The sequence below is a fragment of the Urocitellus parryii genome, chromosome 4 (assembly GCF_045843805.1).
Source record: "Urocitellus parryii isolate mUroPar1 chromosome 4, mUroPar1.hap1, whole genome shotgun sequence".
Lineage (NCBI taxonomy): Eukaryota > Metazoa > Chordata > Mammalia > Rodentia > Sciuridae > Urocitellus > Urocitellus parryii.
The window spans coordinates 47206502-47225840 of record NC_135534.1 but is presented as its reverse complement, the minus strand read 5'-3'; the positions used below and the strand labels follow the sequence as shown (position 1 = coordinate 47225840).

The 19339-nt window shown below is 43.8% G+C and overlaps 1 protein-coding gene across 1 annotated transcript in view; it reads right to left on the bottom strand.

The window, feature by feature from the left end:
* Plekha7 (pleckstrin homology domain containing A7) overlaps nt 1-19339 on the bottom strand; it is a 210750-nt gene that overhangs the window by 46584 nt on the left and 144827 nt on the right. Inside the window, exons 8-10 of the mRNA XM_026399024.2 lie at nt 19001-19101; nt 12446-12621; nt 139-606 (exon numbers count right to left, since the gene is read on the bottom strand). Of these exons, the coding sequence (XP_026254809.1) occupies nt 139-606; nt 12446-12621; nt 19001-19101 (745 nt within the window). The remainder of the gene's footprint in view (nt 1-138; nt 607-12445; nt 12622-19000; nt 19102-19339) is intronic.

The following is a 19339-nucleotide window of genomic DNA, read 5'->3' as shown; positions in this document are numbered from 1 at the left end:
CTGTTAGAGGGATTTATGTAGATAATGGAGGTAAAGAGTTTAAGGCAGGCATTTACCCAGTGAGTGCTGAGGAAATGATAGCCATTGTTTCTACATTATTATGCCCATTATTAGCAAGATCCCGAGTCTACAACTGACCTTCTGCCATCTCCCTTCTGGGCCTTTGCCCAGGCCTCTGCCTGGGCCAGGCTGCTCTTCCTCTGGCTGTGCTTCTCTGGGTTGGCCCTTGGAGGAAAGGCCCGTTGGTACCCGCCAGTCCCGTTCTGCTCTCCTGGAGTATAGATGGGGAGCACACCATTCTTCTCTGCCCGCTGTGGCTGTGCCTGCTGGCCTCTCGGACCACTGGGTAAATCCACAAATAAGGAATCCTCCTCTGCTGGTGAATACGGGGACCTGGACTTGCTCCTGTCCCTCTTCCCCTCCAGTGGGTCCTTTTGAGAACGGTACCGCTCTTCCTCCTGCTCCCGCCTCTCAAAGCCAAAGGAATCATCATGGCCACAATGAGGACAATCTCTCGAATGTCCAGGTCCAACACGGCCACAGTCTCGACACAATTCTGTGTGGTTGGCTTGGGGCACTGCCTGCCGCTCCACCTTCTCCATGTCCCTGCAAAAAACAGCAACAAATTCAGCCAATTCCACAGCCAAGACTCCTCGATACATACATTACACTCACTCACCTCTGGGCCTTTGCACAGACTATTCTCTCTGCTTCAAACACCTTTCATGCCCCATCCTTCACTCTTTTGGGGATCTGGCTTAAATGTTACCTCCTCCAGGAAGCCACCCCTGACACAGACCCTTAATTTAGGATGACACCTTATGCTGACCCTATTGTTCGCTAATTATACTGGGAACCAAACTCTGTGTTAGAGTACAGTTTCCTTTGGACAAGAGGCCTGATCATTGTGTATGTCCAGAACTTCTGCAAAATGACTGGTATGGAATGGCACTCTGTAAGTACTACTGCATAAAAGAACAAGTGACAATTTCATGAAATCCGTGACGTGTTCCCATCCTACTCTGTATTACTGATCCTGCCTTTCTGCTGTTTGTCCACATGGCTGTGTGGGGCAGTCCAGCTTGGAGCCCAAGATCCTGAGCCCAGGATCTCTTCTATTGGTGTCTAGCACAGACAAAAGTAAAACTGGCAACTTAATTAATACTTTTCAGATTTAGTAACAAGAGAACAGGTACCCCTCCATACAACCACTTTATCTTATCAGGGAACAGCTCAAACAGGAACCCAATAGCACTGACCTAATGATCCTGTATTAGTAGTCTGATTTTAGAGCTAAGGAAATGGAGACACAGAGGAAACCAATGATTTGGCCTAAATCATACAGGTGGAACTCAGTGACACCAGGGGTTAAACCCAGATGAACTCCAGAGCCCCTGTGCTCTAGCCTCCACTTCTATTGACTTTCCATATGTGTGTCTGTGGTTTGCCTCCATGCAAACCCAGCAATTATGAAGGAGAAGAGAGGATGATAGCTCAGGGTATGAACTGAGACTAGAGAAGGAGCTCTGAAACACAGCAGAGGGCTCATCTCCCACTGTAAACTGCCCCTCTTCCTCCTCCTTGGGATAAGTCCTAATTAAGTCTGCATTCCCACTGGAGTCTGAGGAACATGCTCTAGCCCAGATGGACTAGAAAAAGATGCTTAATGGGGCGGCAGTCCAGCTGCACTCCTTGGTAAAAAGGTTCTGGTCTTAAGCTGCTTCTCTCTCTCTCTCTCTCTCTCTCTCTCTCTCTCAATCAATCTCTCTCTCTCTCTCTCTCTCTCTCTCTCTCTCTCTCTCTCTCTCTCTCTCTCAATTGACCTATAGTTTTTATTTGGGAATATTTTTATCAGGTTTTGGCATTAAGATATTCTAGCTCTGTAGAATTTACTGGGGGAGTGTTCATTCTTTCCTATGATCTGAAATTTAAAAAAAAATTATTTGTTAAGATGCATTACTGAAAAATGGTCAAGCCAGTAGGGTCTCCATTTCAATCTCAGAAAATATAATGGAAATACTGCTACATTTACATCTCAACAGCCAGACCCCAGGTATCCTTGCAGCAACCTTAGAACCTCAGCTACTAACAATCAGCACAGGACAGAATCAACCCAATCTGGCAAACAAAATATTAGTATGAAGTGAAAATACACTCCCAGCACAATTTAGGCATGGAGAACTGAGAAAAGCAATCATGCTTCTGTCAATGTCCTAATGCCCTTTTCCATGGATATCCTAAGACTTGTGAGAAAAAAAAAATAATAATAATAATGCTCCTTAAGACCTCCCTTTATTCATCACTAGGGGACGTCCTTCCTTCCCATCCACACCTTCATCCATTGCCCTTCTGATAACAGCATTATTTTCATTTAGGGATCCCCCCCCACTCCAGTCCACATAGTTTGGGCCCTGCTGTCTCTGCTACTCTTTGTCCCCCTGAGGCCTCAGAGTTTCAGTGACTGGTTCATGGCCCAACCCAGGCCAATTAGAGTTAGCCCTGGGACTTTGGCTAGAGCTACTCTTGAGAGCTGCTGCAACTATGTGGAAAGACACTGAGAATGAAGCCAACACCAAAGAAAGCAACTAGAGAGAAATAGAGTCATACTAGGCCCGAGGTCCCAGATAGAGCCACACCTAAACCAAATACATTCTCAAACTTTCTGGTTGAGAACCAATAAACTCCTTTTCTCATTAAGACTTTGGTTTTTATTACTTAATTGGAAGGACTGTTACATCATTTTATAATGACACTCTGAAATAGTGACCTCTAAGAACCTCTCCACTGCTAACATTCAGTGGGTCTACCAGCTCCAGAAGTAAGAAAATATGAGAAATATTCACGGATCTCTACTTCAAGAAAAATTGATTCTTACACAGGCTTAGGAAGGTGTGCATATTGAAATTAAACTTTCCTTCCTTCCTTTACTCCTCATCAGTGTAACCCACCAGCATCCATCAAGTTGGCTAACATGGCTCTTATGTTCTTTACTATTTCAGGAAACCACCCATGGAGGATGTGCTCAGGCTGCCATTGAGATGATGAAAGCTCGGCCTTCTGGGTCGAGGAAGCTTTATGACCCAGCACACCACTTTGGATTCACTTGCTCCAATATTTCCAAGTGGTTACTCCAATTGGGAAACCCAAGTAACTATCTTCTTGTTATTCATACCCCAGAGACAAACAGCACCTTGTCATTAAGAGCCAGATAGGAAATAAACATGCCACCAACATATATGGCATTAGAACTGAAGGGAAATGAGGGCTTCTTCAGCTTCAGAACCTAAGGATTATAAGTGCAATGTCTCAGCCCAACAAATTGTATTTGCTTTCTTTACTAACCAACCACCATGGGTTTACTGAACACCTATCCATGCCTTATTGGGACAGATACCCGGGATATAAGAAAGTAGTAGGGAAAATAGCCTCTGCCTTTAAAGCCATATGACTCTCAAGTTCAAGTTAGCCATGGTAACATTTAATAGTATTCTTATAAATACTTAACTTTACAACATGGAGTTTGTTAGTCTCCTCTAGCCTGGGAGTTTATTTTATAACAAAAATTACAGTCCTTATTGCATGTGTATGTATGAGGATACATGCTAGTAATTCCTGGAAATCAATTTTATAGGGATTATATATCCTTTTCTTCAGATTAATACCAGCACTCAATGCAAAACAAACCTTTAGAGGGTGGCTAAAAGGCTGGTAGTCTGCTTGTCATCGAGCAGTTTACTTCTGGGTTATAAACAGCTCCTTATTCCCCCAGTTCCTAGGACTTACATAATATGCACCTTTGGTCCCACAATGTTCAGGTTGTGGCTGCAGGTGAGAAAGGTGCAGGTAATGTTCCATATTGCCCAACCTTCCCTGAATTAAACATTTAACATCCTAAGCTATGAGATCTAAGGCCAAAAAGAGTTTTCAGTTGCCTCCTTGCATTCTCAACAACTCAACACATAACTTCTCAAGTCAGGAGACTTATCACAAAAGAGATCTGCAATGCTCAATTCAGCACAATGGTGGGAAAGAATGAAGCACCCCTTGGCTGTCTAGGACTGTGTCATTCAGAGGACTTGGCCAGGAAGAGATCAGATGCTCAGCTAAGATGACACAAGCCTTTCCAGATGAGCTGTTGTTTCTGTGCAGGTCATCACTACCATCATGAACAAATAGATCAGTGATGGCCCAAAACCACAGAGAATTCCTGACACTCAGTGACCATTTTGTTCATATGTGTCACTTTTTAAAGACAACAACCCAGCAGGGAGTTGTGCCACACAGCTGTAATCCCAGTGGTTTGGGAAGCTGAGAAGGAGGATTGCAAGTTCAAGGCCAGCCTCAGCACTTAGAAAGGCCCTAACCAACTTAGTAAAACACTGTCTCAAAATTTAAAAAAAGATAAATAAAAAATTAAAAAGAGCTAGGGGTGTTGTTCAATGGCTTAGTACCCGGTACCAAAAAAGATAAAATCAGAGGGCATAGGGCTTAGAGCCAGTCAATTGTGAATTCAAGAACAGACTCTATCACAGTTGAACTGAGTGACCTTGGGCAAGTGACCTCTCCAATATCATGTTTCTCATCTGTGAAATGGGATAATAGGCTCTACTTCCTTGTGAGAATTAGAGAGAATATACAGAAAGATGTTGTACTATTCCAACATTTATTCTTTTCTTCTTTGCCCCATTTTTTTTTCAAAGCAACAGTATATCCAGCAAAAAACTTATATTTCCCAGTCTCCCTTGAAGCTGAGAGTGGTCATATGTAACACTGGCCCAGTAAATAAGTGTAAGCAGAAAGTATTGGGTAGGTCTTCCAGTAAAGTCCTTAAAAGAACACAGGTTTAGATAACCCTTCTCTTCTTCTTGCCTGAAATTTAAACTCTATTGGATGGCAAGGTAACAAAAATGAGGATGAAAATCACACACTAAAACTTGGGCATAAAGAACTCAGGGTTCCTGATAGCATCATGAAGCTACTGTACCAGCCTAGATACCCTACCTCCAGATTCCTGGAGAAAACTAAAACCTCATTTGATTATGCCACCTTAATTATTCCCCCAGTTCCTAGGACTTATTAGGGGTATTTCATTGTTAGTAACTAAATGTACTTCCTAACCAAGGAGAAAGGCTAAGCTTATAATAGGATAAAGCTGAGTCCATTCATTTTCTGCACATCACAACTGCACATCACAAAATGCTGTGTCTGCTTAGAACAAATTCTTATTTCTCCCTGCAAATCGCAAGAACACTTATTTATCATTGGCAATACTTATCTTATTCCTTTTCTTACCAAGAACTTGGAACTTAATAGATCTTACCAAGTAGTTGTGCACTAACTATTATTTTGTCCTGTCTCTAAACCCTTTATCTTACCAGGCAATAAATAATAGAATTTCCTGCTATCTTAATTCTAAAAACACACAGACACACCCTACATATGTCATTCAAAGGTTGAGGCAGGAACAGGAATGACAGCATGAAGGGGCTTGTGTCCTCCTGGCAGGCACACCTCTTCTATTGTATTACCATTGGAGGGATTTCCACCCCAATCATCTTACCTAGATGGCCAAACTAGCAGCTAAGAACAGGGTCAGGCCACTGATGTTTTGGAGGCTTTGATCAAAGCCAGGTCAAAAGGCAGACATTCTGCCATGAGAAGCTGGCTTAGCCTATGTTGACAGATTTTGAGTTCTGAGCACTGATCCCCAGTCTCTGAAGCAGTGTAGGCTCACAAATCAGAACCCACCCTGGACACAATCAACAGACTTGTACAAAAGGTTGAAGAGAAAAGGGCCCAAAGTATCTGGAGAGCATTCAGGAAAGCTTGCTCGCTCAAATTAGTTCCTAGTATGTGAGGAAAGCGTTGGTGGAGAGCAACCGAGACAGAAATTGGTCTCTTCTTTCCCTTAGAGTTAAACAGGTCAGTCCCCCTGGGATGGGGGAAGATAATCCTGATAACTTTCATGCTCAGCCTGCTCTACCTGAATTAACAATAGAGGGCCAAACGGCTCTGGCAGCACACTCCAGAACTCTCCAGGCTGCTGCCCCTAAAGTTGGAGGCTGCGAAATAAATGAAATAGCCCGACTGCCAAGCGGAGGCTGCCTCTTGCATCAGCAGAGTGGCTATTGGCAAAATCCCTTGTGAAGTTGTAAGGACTGACAAACCAGACAAAGAAAAGAGAAAAGACATTCAATGGTTGCTAGGTCTCTCCTCTATATTCATTTCTGCCTGAAGAATCCTTCTCTCTTCCTTCCACCAGGGCAAGTCATACAACCTGCCTTAGCTTAGCCTCAGCCAGTCTGAAGCTCTGGAACATGCTACCTTCATTGACTTTCCACCTCTCTACAGCAGTCAGTCAAGGTATTATTATTTTTTTTTTTAAATGTCCAATGTTTGGTTGCTGATATATGATGCGTCCTACTGTGTACCAGGAATTTGACAGAGACCATCTCGAATCCTTACAGCAATCCTGCAAAGTCAGGACTGTCAAGCCCAGAGAGGTAGAGGCACTCACATGAATAAACATATTACTTATGATAAATTATCTCTATTGAAGGATAGGGACAATGGCAATGGCAGCTATCACTAACTATACATAAAATGAAAACCTGAGCTAAGCACTTTATTAACTCTTCTTATCACACAAATCCACAAGGCAGGAGATGTTATTATTCTTTCATTACAGGTAATGAAAGTGAAGTTCAAAGAGGTTGACCAACTTGCCCTGAATCATACACAAGTGACATAAAAAGGACTTGAATCCCACCTGAACTGACTCCAAAGCCCTGCACCAGGCTAAAAAACGTGTCTATAAAGTACTTATTCTGCTGAGGGTCCAAGGGGTTTATCCAGCCTCCAGGGTTAGCCTCAGGGGTTGCCCTACCAAACATTACTCAAGGAGATCAGAATATGAAGGCAAAAGATGCAATTATTCAAACAAGTACAGAGAGCCTGGTGTTTGGGGGCGATTTCTGAATAGGCTGGTTCCCTATGCACAAATCCTAGAAGAGTGAGGGTTCAGATTGCTCCCAGTCATCCTAGGTCCTTCTTTGAATGTCTTATAGGTGAAGGTTTCACAGCTATTTTGTTCATTCATTCATACCTGCTTGGCCAGCCAAACATCCATGCACTTATCCATAACTGAACACTTACTATTCTAGGCACTGATGAATGAGTTTATTGTTTTCAAGTAGCTTAAAGTCTGATAGGGATGACAATGAAAAAGCAGGCCCATAACTTAAGCACGAAAGATCTATGACTAAGGAACGAAGACCTGAAGAATGTATTGGAGTAATCCTGGTAAGGGTGAGAGGGCTGGGGTTGAAGATGAGCAAAGCCCAGAGGAATCCTGGCACCTCATGTGAGACTTCTATCTTCCTCCCAGATCTTATCACAGTCTATTTTCCCTCTTGCTCACTTTGATTCGGCTACACGCTAAGCTCATTCTTGCTTCAGGGCACTTGCACATGCCATTCCTTCTGCCAAGAATGCCTTTCCTCAAAGTTTTGCAAATTTGACTTATATCAATCTGGCCTCACCTCTACATCATCCTCTTATAGAGGACTTCCCCTGACCACCAAACAGAATGGGCTACTCCCTTTCCCTGGTCCCACCCTCCCCTATCTCATGTTTTACTGTCTTCATGCATAGATCATGATAAAAATTTTCTTGTTAATTCATCGCCTGTTTATGGCTTACTTCTCCTCACTCCTCTCCAGAATATAAGTTGCATGGGACTTTGCTTCTCTCTTTAAACACTGCCACGTTTATCAGTGTTTAACCCACAATATGCCCTCAATAAATATGTATAGATGAATGCATGAACAAGCGCACTGGGTTTCACGTTGCTGAAATTCCAATATGGCTGAGACACGGAATGAGAATGGCAAGAGGTAAATCAAATATGTTTGTAGGGACCAGGCCCATACAGCCCTGCCAAGGAAATTGGATTTTACTCCAAAGGTGACTAGATTTTAAATTTCTTTGGTCCTGAAACAGAGTTACAGTAAAACCAGAAAGGCTCAGAGACTGAAAAAATGGGAGAGTTGTTTTTTGCTATGCCCTTCTGTCTGAATCACTTGTCAGTTTTGAGAGCTGGGAAAGCAAATGGACCTCCTTGTTTAGTACTTCAGTTTGGTAGAGAGGACAAAGCAAGCTGCCAGCTGATGATTGGCTCACAGCAGCCCCAGCAAACTTCTAGCTGCCAACTGATGGGCTCCTCTGCGGTGATGCTTATTGGGCTGTTTCCCCACCCTTTCAGACCACGGAGCTGCTCATTGGGGGACTTTTTTTGGCTCCGCCCATGCGACCCAGCCAATCGGCCTCAAGAGCAGGAGGAATGGGGGAGGTTGAGAGGCTTGTGGGAAGCCGGTGGTGGCAGTTGGGCTCTGAGGATTTTTCCTGAGGAGCTGTGTGGTGTGGTGTGTGGTTCTAAAAATAAAGTTTGTTTCTTTTGACAAGTGGCTCCTGAATTGTGCCCAGCCAGACTGCGGTTTGCTGGGGCCCCTTCGGCTGTGGCTCTCAACACCTGGGTCCTGTTCTTCTGCCACTCTTAGCCACAGAAATGTGATTTGAGGATAAAGATGTCCTAGGATCTCCGTACTCTGTCCCCACAGCCCATGTGAAATGTGGCTGGGTCCTTTCCCAGGCCCAACCTGGCAGACAGCCTAGTACCCCTGCAGAGGCCGTATCAGGGGTGGGGCAAGCAGCTGCCCATTGGGCTCATGGCCAGTACAGGCCTGGCTACGGGGATAGCATAAGGTCCTGGGTACCGCCACCTCCCACATGTTGCTTCCTGAGCAAAGCACCCTTAGATAAATTGGGGATACAGATTTCAAGGAGGCTCTAGGGAATAAAAAATCAGAATCCAGGGTCAGATGAATGGCAGAATATGGAAATGAAAGAGAAGCAATTATGGAAAGAGGGAGGGGAGTAGACTCTACTAGCAGGGCTCGCTGCGATCCCCTTAAAAGCATGTGGTGTGGGGTGGGAGCACTATCATGGGACTCAGAAGCCAGTGCAGAAAACGAGAAGACAAAGGTAGGAGGAGAAGCAAGGGACCCTCAGCTCTGCTCCTGAGCCACATAATTTTAACAGGAAGAGGCTGGAGGAGGCAGGAGCTGACGAGCAGGCTGGGGGTAGTGCTGCAGGGAGCCTGGACCACCAAGCCACAACTCACATGGCAAGAGGAGGGGGACATCCTGGCAAGGGAGAGTGTGTAATTTGCTCACAGGACACTCATGATCAACATGATCTAGAGGATTAATGATGAAACTAGAAGAGTGTTTGGTGGTGGTGGTAGGGGGGGAATATCACCAAGCCAAACATCATAAAAGCCAGCATATCTGCTATGGAGCACCTACTGTCTCTCAGGCCTCTGCTAAGTAAGCACCTTATATTTTCATTCATTTAATCCTTGTAAAGATCCTATGAACTCAGGAAAACTGATATTTTTAAAACACACATAACTTGTATAAGAGTTTATAGCTAGAAAGCAGGAAAGTTAGGATTTGAACCCAAGTCTATCTGAAATCAGAGACTAAGCTCTAGGAGGAGACAAAAGAAACAGAAGAAATAGGAAGTGAGGGTGAATCAGCCAGCCTAGACAATGGTTGCTGGTGCTCCCTTTACTTCATTTACTTCATTCTAACAAGCCATTCTGGGTCCTCTGTCCATAGCCCTGACCTTTCCTTGGAAACCCATCCTCTCCTCTCAATCCCTTATAGCCTGAGCCTTTGTCCCCAGAAGTGAGACGTGCTAATCAGCCTGTGCCAATCAGCATGATGCATCCCTGGCCACAGTGGATGGTTTACAACAAATATGTGCTCTCAGCCTGTCTACTCTGGATGGATCTCAGAGCTCTGGACAAGACTCTGGTTCTTTCCTGCTGACTTTAACCTTGATGGCCAAGTCTGGGGTTACTGCAGTTATCTTACCCCCATATCCTGGATGTGCTAGGGACCTTCCCGTGGAGCTCAAGACTAAATCCAACCTAGAGGTGGGCAGAGCCCAGGGCCTGAGAGAATGATTTATAATGACATTGTCTGAGCTCTGAACCCAGCTGTTCTGAAGCTGGATCTATCTTGAGCTTTTCAGTGACATGAACCAATGATTTTCCCTCTTTAAAGGTACATTGTTCTATGCTTTCATTCACCTGCAATCATGAGTGCTATTAATACACCATCATTCACCAAGAAAGCAATACCTATATGAATGAGGACAGAAGGATCTGGGTGAGAATCACAGAGGGAGAGAACAAAAGCTACCCCTGGGGCCACCCACTTACAGAGAGTGGTTCTGCAATGCACAAGACCAGACTAGAGTAGAGGCAAGATTCAGTCTGCCTGACAGATAATTTTAACTAACCAAATGTCTGAACATCTTATTCTGGAAAAACAGAACATTTAATAAGTCTTTATTGCTTGGCTGACAATTTCTCCTCTCAAGAACTTAAGGGAAAATGTTATTATGTCTTTATTATTCTGGCTTGAAAGATAGAACAAGTCTTTTAGTTTTGTTTTTTATCCTTTTTCTTTTTTAAGAGGGAAGGAATCTTGGACAAACATGATCATGGAGTTTTAAGAGTTTATTAAAAGCAAAACAGGAATAAATTTCAAAAAGTTTAGAGAAAAGTTAGAGACAATACAATGGCCTGAGACCATAAAAGGAAAGGATTCCTTCTAAAACCAAAAGATGACAGCTAATTACATATTCTTCAGGTAAGAAGAGTAAAAAATATCCAAATCATGGCTAGCAAATTAATCCTCGAGAGGCAAATGTCATTTGTCAATCACAGCACCTTTTCCTGTTAAGGCCCATGTTATTCTCAAATTTTCTTTTACCCAGTACTCTAGTTACTAGTTGGCCACAATGCATTGAACAAAGCTGGAACATAAGAAGAAACCCTCTGACTTTACATAAAGTGTAAGGGCTGGGGTTGTGGCTCAGTGGTGGAACACTTGCCTGGCACGTGTGAGGCCCTAGGTTTTATCCTCAGCACCACATAAAAATAAATAAGTAAAATAAAGGCATTGTGTCCAACTATAACTAAAAAGTAAATATTAAAAAAAAATTTTAAAAAAGAATAATGTGTGTGGTGGGGGGGCATTAGGGACCAGCATGTGTACCAAGAATAAGTTGTGTCAAACCTATTCAGTTTCTTTCTCCTAGGGAATGCTAATGACATTGTGAACAAACACCTGCAGGCTACTTGGAGAAGCTTTCATGCCATCTAAGCACCACAGAATAATTCAGGCTGGATGACAATGCTAGAAGGTAGAGTCAAAACCGACTGAATACCTGTAGTAAAGAGCTACTGGTTCAGGGCCCATGGGGAAACTGCTCAGTCTTTGGTTCTGTCCTGCTCAGCATATTCATTCATTCATTCTTTCAACCTGTTACTCAACAGTCATTTGAGAGCTTGTGTTAGATGTTGTGCGGAAGACACAAAGATAATTCCCGTGTGGAGCCTAGGATACCGAAAAGACGACAGAAGGGGAGATAAAACCCAGTGTGATAAATGCTTGGGCTGAGGTGTTATATAGGGAGCTCTGGAGAATAGGGCCTGACCCCAACCTGCCCTGTTGAAGGAGATAACTATATATCAATGGTTTATCTGCCTCGAGAAAGAGAGCATAATGCTGGGAAATAACATGAATGCCAAAAATTACACAATTGGAAGTTAGAAAAGGTTGAAAAGTTAAAATTCACCATGTGAAATTCATTTGTAGTCACTCAAATATTGCACTTTTAGGTTGCTGGAGAATGCCCACTTCAAGCCTCACTGAAAGAACATTGTCCAAGGAGCCTGTACACCTACCAAGGTGTCTCTGTAGTCAAATGGGACCCATATCCAATGAGGACTAGCTAAATATACTTCTTTGGGGCTTTTCTGTTCTCTCTCTGAGTCTCCAACTCCACTCTTACTCCTCCTTAGCATTTTCTCAGGGTGTCATCTATAACTAACAGACTCAGGAATTTCAAGATCCCCCACTATATCCTTGGTTGGGCCACTCAAGGAAAGAAGCACTGAACATGGTAGGCAGCTGTAGCACACTTTCAGTTGGTAAGACCTTTCTTGCCAGCCATGTTCCCTTCTGCAATCTGGTGCCCCAAGGTTGTACCTTCTACCACACAGAAAAGAATAAAAATAGAGAAGCACAAATATACCAGTTCCCATGGCTGTATATCCCAGGCAGTTGGTACACCCCTCCAGACCTTAGTGTTTCTATCTAGGAAAGAAAGGGGAACTTCCACCTGGGGTGGGCAACTTGTGTTAGTTGTTTATGGATTCTCCTAGAGGCACTCATTGTTAAAAAGAATTTCAAAGAGAGGAATGATTAGTACCAGGGAGTAAACAGTGGAATTTCAGGAATCAGAGGATTTATTTGGGTTCCCATCCCAGAGTAGGAAGCTCTGGCAGGGACACTCCATCAGAACTGACCTCTTCAGTGACGATCGAGATAGCACCTGTGCAGCCTGGTTCATGGCTCTGATCCAGGCGTTCATGTCCTCCTGGGTATCAGCACTGAAGTAGTAGGTCCTCATGCCTGACTGCTCAGCCTGAGAGCCCACCGTAGAGCTGTTGTAGATGAGTGCTCGCATCCCTGTGTGCACAGCCTGTAAGCATGGAGATGGAAATCCAGGACAAAGAGAGTTTAGTACACATTTCCCATCTAGGAGCAAGGAGGAGGAAACAGCTGGCCATGTTCTTCCCCTTCCAGACTAAAAACCGCAGCACCAACCAGCTTGGTTCCACACCTGGAAAATGTCAGGGGCTAGATTCTGCTTCCTTAGTGCTGTAAGGCCCAGTGAGAGCTATGTCTGTTGTCCATAAGAAAAGCCCTGCAGCTATTTCCTATGTATCCTATTTCTATTTACCAAGGAGCACACAGGCTATGCTGACTTAAGAACTGTGTGTGTGTGTGTGTGTGTGTGTGTGTGTGTGTGTGTGTGTGTGTTGCTATAGACCAAACCCAGGGCCTCAAGTATGCTAGGCAAGTACTCTACCCTTTGCCACATCCCTAGCCCCAGAAACAGACTTTTTTTTTTTTTTTAATCCCTATTCAGTAAAAGTAGACTCTTAGGATTACCTGTTTTTGTTTGTCTGAAGCACATAATTCCTTGTTTGGCTAAAATCAGACAAGAACTGAGTCAAAATTAGCTGCAGCAACATGTGGCTTGGTGCTGACTTTCACCAAGAGAATGCCCCCTTCATATCTCACTGAAAGAACATTGTCCAAGGGACCTTTATACACAGCAAGGTGTCTCTATAGAAACAAATGGGGCCCATGCCCACTGTGCTTCAACTGCATGGCACAAATGTGATGCATTTCCACCATAGAAGCTGGTATTCTGTCTCTTTGAATAGTCACTACAGAGTTGGAGAGCTAACCAACATTTGATTAAAAACTCTCGTGCATCTATTAAGTGCTTCTGTCTCAAGGTGCTTTCTGGAAAGAGGTGCTGGGCATGACCCCTGAAAAGCAAATGGGATGGTTTGCAAACCAGAGGCTACACTAGTTTCTCTCCCTGTGCTCTGATAAGTAGAGACCAATTTTTTTTAAATTTGCAAGTAAAATCTCACCCAATATACATAGGAAGATGGTATAGAAATAATATTTACTGAGTGCCTACTTCGTGTCTCCTAAGTATTTCCATGATTTCAGTCTCATTTTAATCCCAATAGCCTTGAGAATTCAGACAGAATCTCTGTTTTACAGATGCATCAAATGAAGCTCTGAGATGTTAGGTAAATTTCCCAGATAGCAGGTTCTTCATAACACTTATCATTAGCTGGTACTATTAATTTTACACACTTGTTTGTCATCAGGTTATCATCTGTCTCTTCCTCTGGATTATAAATTCCATGAGAGCAGGAACCTTTTCTATCTTGTGTACTACTGTATCCCCAGGAAGAGTATTTGGCACATAGTAGATATTAAATAAATATGTGTTAAATGAATGAAGGAAGAGTTGGAGCCCAGATCTGACTTCACATCCAAGCTTCTCTGTACAATGCTTGCAGGTCCTCTCCAGAAATGAAGGTGATTATACAGATCACTGGTCCTATAATCTGTTTCCAGAATGAAAGGCAGACTCCACTAAGGACCAAAAACAATTTAAAAAGTAAAATTAAAAGCAAGAAGATTGCACGCTTCCAAAATGGGTGAATGAAAACTTCTCAGATAAACCTTCAGAATTTATTTCTCCTTACATTTAACATCTGAGTCTAAAATACATATTAAATGTGGACCTCTTCTGACATTCACATGTCTGAGTTCACCTAGCCCAGTGTCAAAGGAGTCTAGGCAAACTTGGCCTTCATTCAAAGCCCCTACAATGACTGAAGAAACCTTACATTCTTCCTTTGTATATCTTAGGGGTATCTCTGGTCCGAGGATGGATTCCTCCATCTTAGCAAGGTGGAAATGCAGCAATAAGAAAGAGAAGGAACTTATTCATGTCTTATCAGCATGTGTCTCCTGAGTATTCTTAGCGTTTTCTGCCTAGTCACAGAGGGTTCTGGGACAGGCGCTCACCCCACCAGACACAACACAGTGAATTCTCTAAGGCATACTAGAAATGGTAGGTCTCTGTTGTACAAGAATTCATGTAGCCAGCCTTGTCCAGGAATCAACCCAGGACATGCCTCAAGCATGCAGACATGAGTTTGCACGTCTGTCAACAAATGGGCCTTGAGAGTTGCACCTAGCATCACAGAGGAGTTATGCAAGATCACAAATATAAACTCATTCATTAATCAAACTGTAGCAGGTGTGTGCCTGCTGCTCTTGGCTCTGAAGAACAGGTTCCCAAATGCATGCTGCCTGTGCTGGTGCATATTAGATATATTAACTGGGAGGGCAAGAAGGACTGGAGCTCCCATTTCATCTGGCCAAATGACCCAAGCCCAAGATTTCCTGAGCCTGAGGAAGATGCCAGGGCCCAGATGACCTGAAGTCTCCTCTTTCCTCCCTAGTCTCATCTAGGAAATGACCTCTTCCTCTCTCTTCTTTGCTTCTTGGTTAACAAAATCCTACTTGGCAACTTATATATGATTGAACAGAAACCAGGCTATGCCTAAAAAAAAAATGAGGCTATGAGCAAGGAAGCATTTCCCTCAAAAAACATAATGTACCTAGGATGTGACTGCTCTGCTGGCTCTTAAATCTCAGGTCTTGATACAGCAATTGGTGAAGGGAGCCAGAATCCTTCTACTTCAAGCCCCTCAGGACAGCCTTTAGAACAGGAAAAAAAAAAAAAAAAAACATATGTGGGAAATAAAGGAACACCCAGAAGGCCAGGGCCCACCAACTGGTTGATCCTCCTTGAGCTTATTCATGCAACAATAATTCATCATTTATTGTTTACTAGAGAGAAAAGTGTGTCCTAAAAGTTGGAGGGGCAGCCTGAAAAAAGGCCATGACAGTTTACAGACAAGTAGGAGAAGCCCTAGGACAAGGATCTACAACCATAGTAAATGTTATCAAAAGGTTCAGGATGCTGTGAGAGGGCAATGGGAACATGGCCTGACCCAGAAAATGACTTAGAGGAACTGACATTCAAGCTGTCTTCCACATGATAAGCAGCTACTTAGTAGGAGTAGCAGGGTGGAGAGGCCACAACCCTAAGAAGGACGAGAGCACAGAGTATTCATCTTCAGGATGAAGCCAGCATGACTAGCATAGAGAAGTGGAGGGAAGAGCACCACTGGGAGAGCTTCAGCTCTGCAGAGAGAAGAGCCCAAGTTGTGAGGCCCAGGACACAGAACACTGCATTTCTTGGAATGTCTAAGAACACAGATTCTGAACTGCCCCACAGCCCACTCACTAGCACCCCAAAGAAAAATGCTGCAACCCAAAGGGAAATCTTTCTGTCTCAGGAAAACAATGCCTTTTCTGCAGAACCTGCTGACCATGACCAGATCTGCAGAAGCTTTCTCTGCTCTTTTAGACCCTGATGACCCCAAATACCCCTAAACACATGATGCCTTCTGTCTCCCAGATTTAGGAGATTTGGAGATTTGGAGAACATTCTTGGTGAAATCTGTTTTTTTCCTTTTCCTTTCTTTTTTGGGATGTTGGGGGTTGAACCCAGGACCTTGTGTACACTAGGCAAGTGCTTAACCACTGAACTACATCCCCATCACTTGGTGAAGTCCCCCTAAGGAGGGAACAGGGAGAAAGAGGAGGGAGAGGGAGAGAGAAAGGGAGAAGAAGAAGTTTAACACACATATGTTTTCTTAGAATCTATTTTTATACTTCCCAATGAAGTGTTAAGATGAAATATATATAGTCACAATAAGTCACTCTAAGGACATTCCAAATGCTGCTCCATCCCAAACCATGTGCGGCATATTTGCCCAGAAGTGATGCTCAACCCAGAAAGGAGGGTTTTCTAAGGAAGACTTTTAGGCTGCAAAAGGCAAGTTCAAAAGCCATTGAACAATATGATTTCAGAACAGCTCCTGAGTTACAAAGGAGAGTTTCTAAACAATACAATAAATGATCATTCAAACCTTCTTTTACCTCCTGCAATGTGCAGGAAGTGACTGAGAGAAGACATGAAAGGAAAAACAGAGAAGAAGAGTGAGAAACTGTCCCTCCTCCCTGTAATTCAAATGAAAGAGAATAGAATTCAGGGTAGAGTGTGGCCTCCATCGTCTTCCAGCTTTGTGACTTTGGGCAAAGTTTCTAACGCTCTCTGACCCCCACTTCCTTTATATATAAAATAGCCAATAATACTGACCTCTCATGTTCTCCAGGAGCATTAAATGAGTTAACATGCATGAATGCACTTGGTTTTACAGATAGAAGGCAATACTATTCCATGCCTCAAAAGTGAAGGAAAATGCCAGAATCACAGATCTGTAGCAATTCTGGAGTAACACTTGACATGAGGGAGGACAGCTCCAACCTGCTGATAAATGAAGCTGAAGTATCAGCTTATTCTGTGCTCTCTTGGAAAGGGGAGGTAGCAGGAAAGTAGGTGTTCTGGTTTAGATGTGAGGTAGCCCCCAAGGCTCAAGTATGAGACAATGCAAGAAAGCTTAGAGGTGAAATGATTGGTTTATAAGAGTGTGAACCCAATCAGTGCATTTATCCACGGATAGGAATTAACTGAATGGTAACTGTAGGCAGTCAGGGTGTGACTAGAGGAGGTGATCCCTGGAGGCATGCCTTTGGGGCATATATTTTGCCCTTGTTGAAAGGAGCTCTCTTTGTCTGCTTCCTGGTGAGATGTCCTAAGCCACTTTTCTCCACCATACTCTTCCGACATAGTGTCCTGCCTCATCTAAAGCTCTGAGAAATGGAGCCAGCTATCTATGGACTGAGACCTCTGAAACCATGAGCCCCCAAATAAACTTTTCCTCCTCTAATTACTCTTGTCAGGTCTTTTGGTCACAGTAGTGAAAAGATGACTAAAACTGCTAGGAGCCTCAGCAAAAGTATTGATACATGGCTCTTTTGGTTTAGGTGACTGCCAGCGAACCAAGGAGGATATGATTATGTTAAGCTTTACATTTCATATGGAAATTGGACTCCTGCTGTTCACCTCGGCCTGTTACGGGACTCGGGTTACTCATGTCACTCATGTAATGGGAGAGTTCCCATTGGTTGGGGAAGTATAGTAGGAGGGAACTTCCGAGGGAGGTCCAAGCGGTGAGACACGTGGGTCGATCGGCTTGCTAGCAAGACGCACAGGGATCGCTGGCGGCCTTTTTAAATAAAGCTTTGTTTCCCGCTTGAGCGGTTCGTGTTTCTGTGTCTAGCCGGGATGCTGGGGGCTCGTGCAGCCGGATTGCGGCGGCTCGTGCAGCCAGGTTGAGGCATAAAACAATAGGTGACACCATAGATTCAGTAAGCACCACCATAGATTCCAGTTCAAGATGCTGGTGCAGAAGATCACTTGAAAAAGCCTCTCACAGACTGAGGACCAAATGATAACACCCCAGCCACTACATGTTAACACTGGCCAGCCCTTCCAGAGAATGGCGGGTGTCCTGACTGGGCCTTTTCCATGGTCTTTCAACTATCTATGCCTGGAAAAGGTGACTCTGCTATAATGTCTGCTGCCTAATTCTCACCTTGTACCCCCAACATAGGAGAGCCAAGTGAGAGGAACAGTAGGGTCAGGAGACCCTACCCAGCTTGAAGTGGATGGCATTTTCTTTACCCTGAGCAGCTGTGAGAGGGCAGGGATTCTCTTCTACTGTCATCAGGGCTATTGCTGCAATGTTCTCTGGGACTTCTGCTCCAAATGCTATAAACTGAATTGCCACTTAGTACAACTGATGATCCCCTCACCATTCTTGAGGGACCCAAAAAGTACTGCAGTGAAGGAATCTGTGGAGGCCACCAATGGAGAAGGCCTCAGGACTCCCAAGTTTGGGATTAACCACCATCTTCCTACAACCTCCACACAAGTGTCAGAGTACACCAAAGGACTGTCACCAATGATCTCAGCCCAACACACTCCAAATGGCATGACACAAAGGAAGCAGAAAAGGGGTTCTGCTGGTGGAAACATCTGCCTGGGGATCCAGAAATTTGATCAATTTCATTCTAATGACTTTACCACAAGATAAATAAAGTGAACAAACCTGACAGTTTCTTCAACATGCAGGCTCCCATCCCTCAATGTGAGGACTCATAATTTAATTGACATAAATCCATTGTGGGGATCATCAATTACACTAAATGGGTGGATACTGGGTACACTAGCTGATTAAGTTGATAAGAAGGCAATATATAGTAGCCGTGGTGGGGAGGTTAATACTTGAACAAAGCTGGAGGACTCCAAAGTTCAGATCCACATGAAATTACTATTGACATATTATTCTAGTTTAAATAATTTATATATTTGTTAATCTGAGTCTGAAACTCTCTAGCTTCCTAACAGACTTCCCTCCTCCCAAAAGCAACTGTGTGTATAAAGGCATTTTTCAGAACAGCTTAACATGGAATTGATGCAGAAGAGAGAGAAGGGGCACTACCTTAAAGGAGTACTTGCGACTTATGCGATCCTCAGGGGCCACAGGTGAGATCACATAGCTGGGTAGAGGAATGCTCCCCAGGACCACTTCTTCTCGGCTGTCTTTGAATGGAAAAACACATTAGAACAACCTTCTGGGTACCCTGTTTCGGGCTTCTTCTCTCTCCCCGGGACTATGGCCATCTCCTCTTCATGAATCATTTAGACACTCCCTGGGCACTTTTGTGCAATGCTGGAACTATTAAGGTGAACCACACAGGGCACTCCCCCCAAGAGCAGAGAGAATCACATGAGCACACTCAAATCAACCTGGAAAAGGGCAGTATGGCCCGGGCTGTGA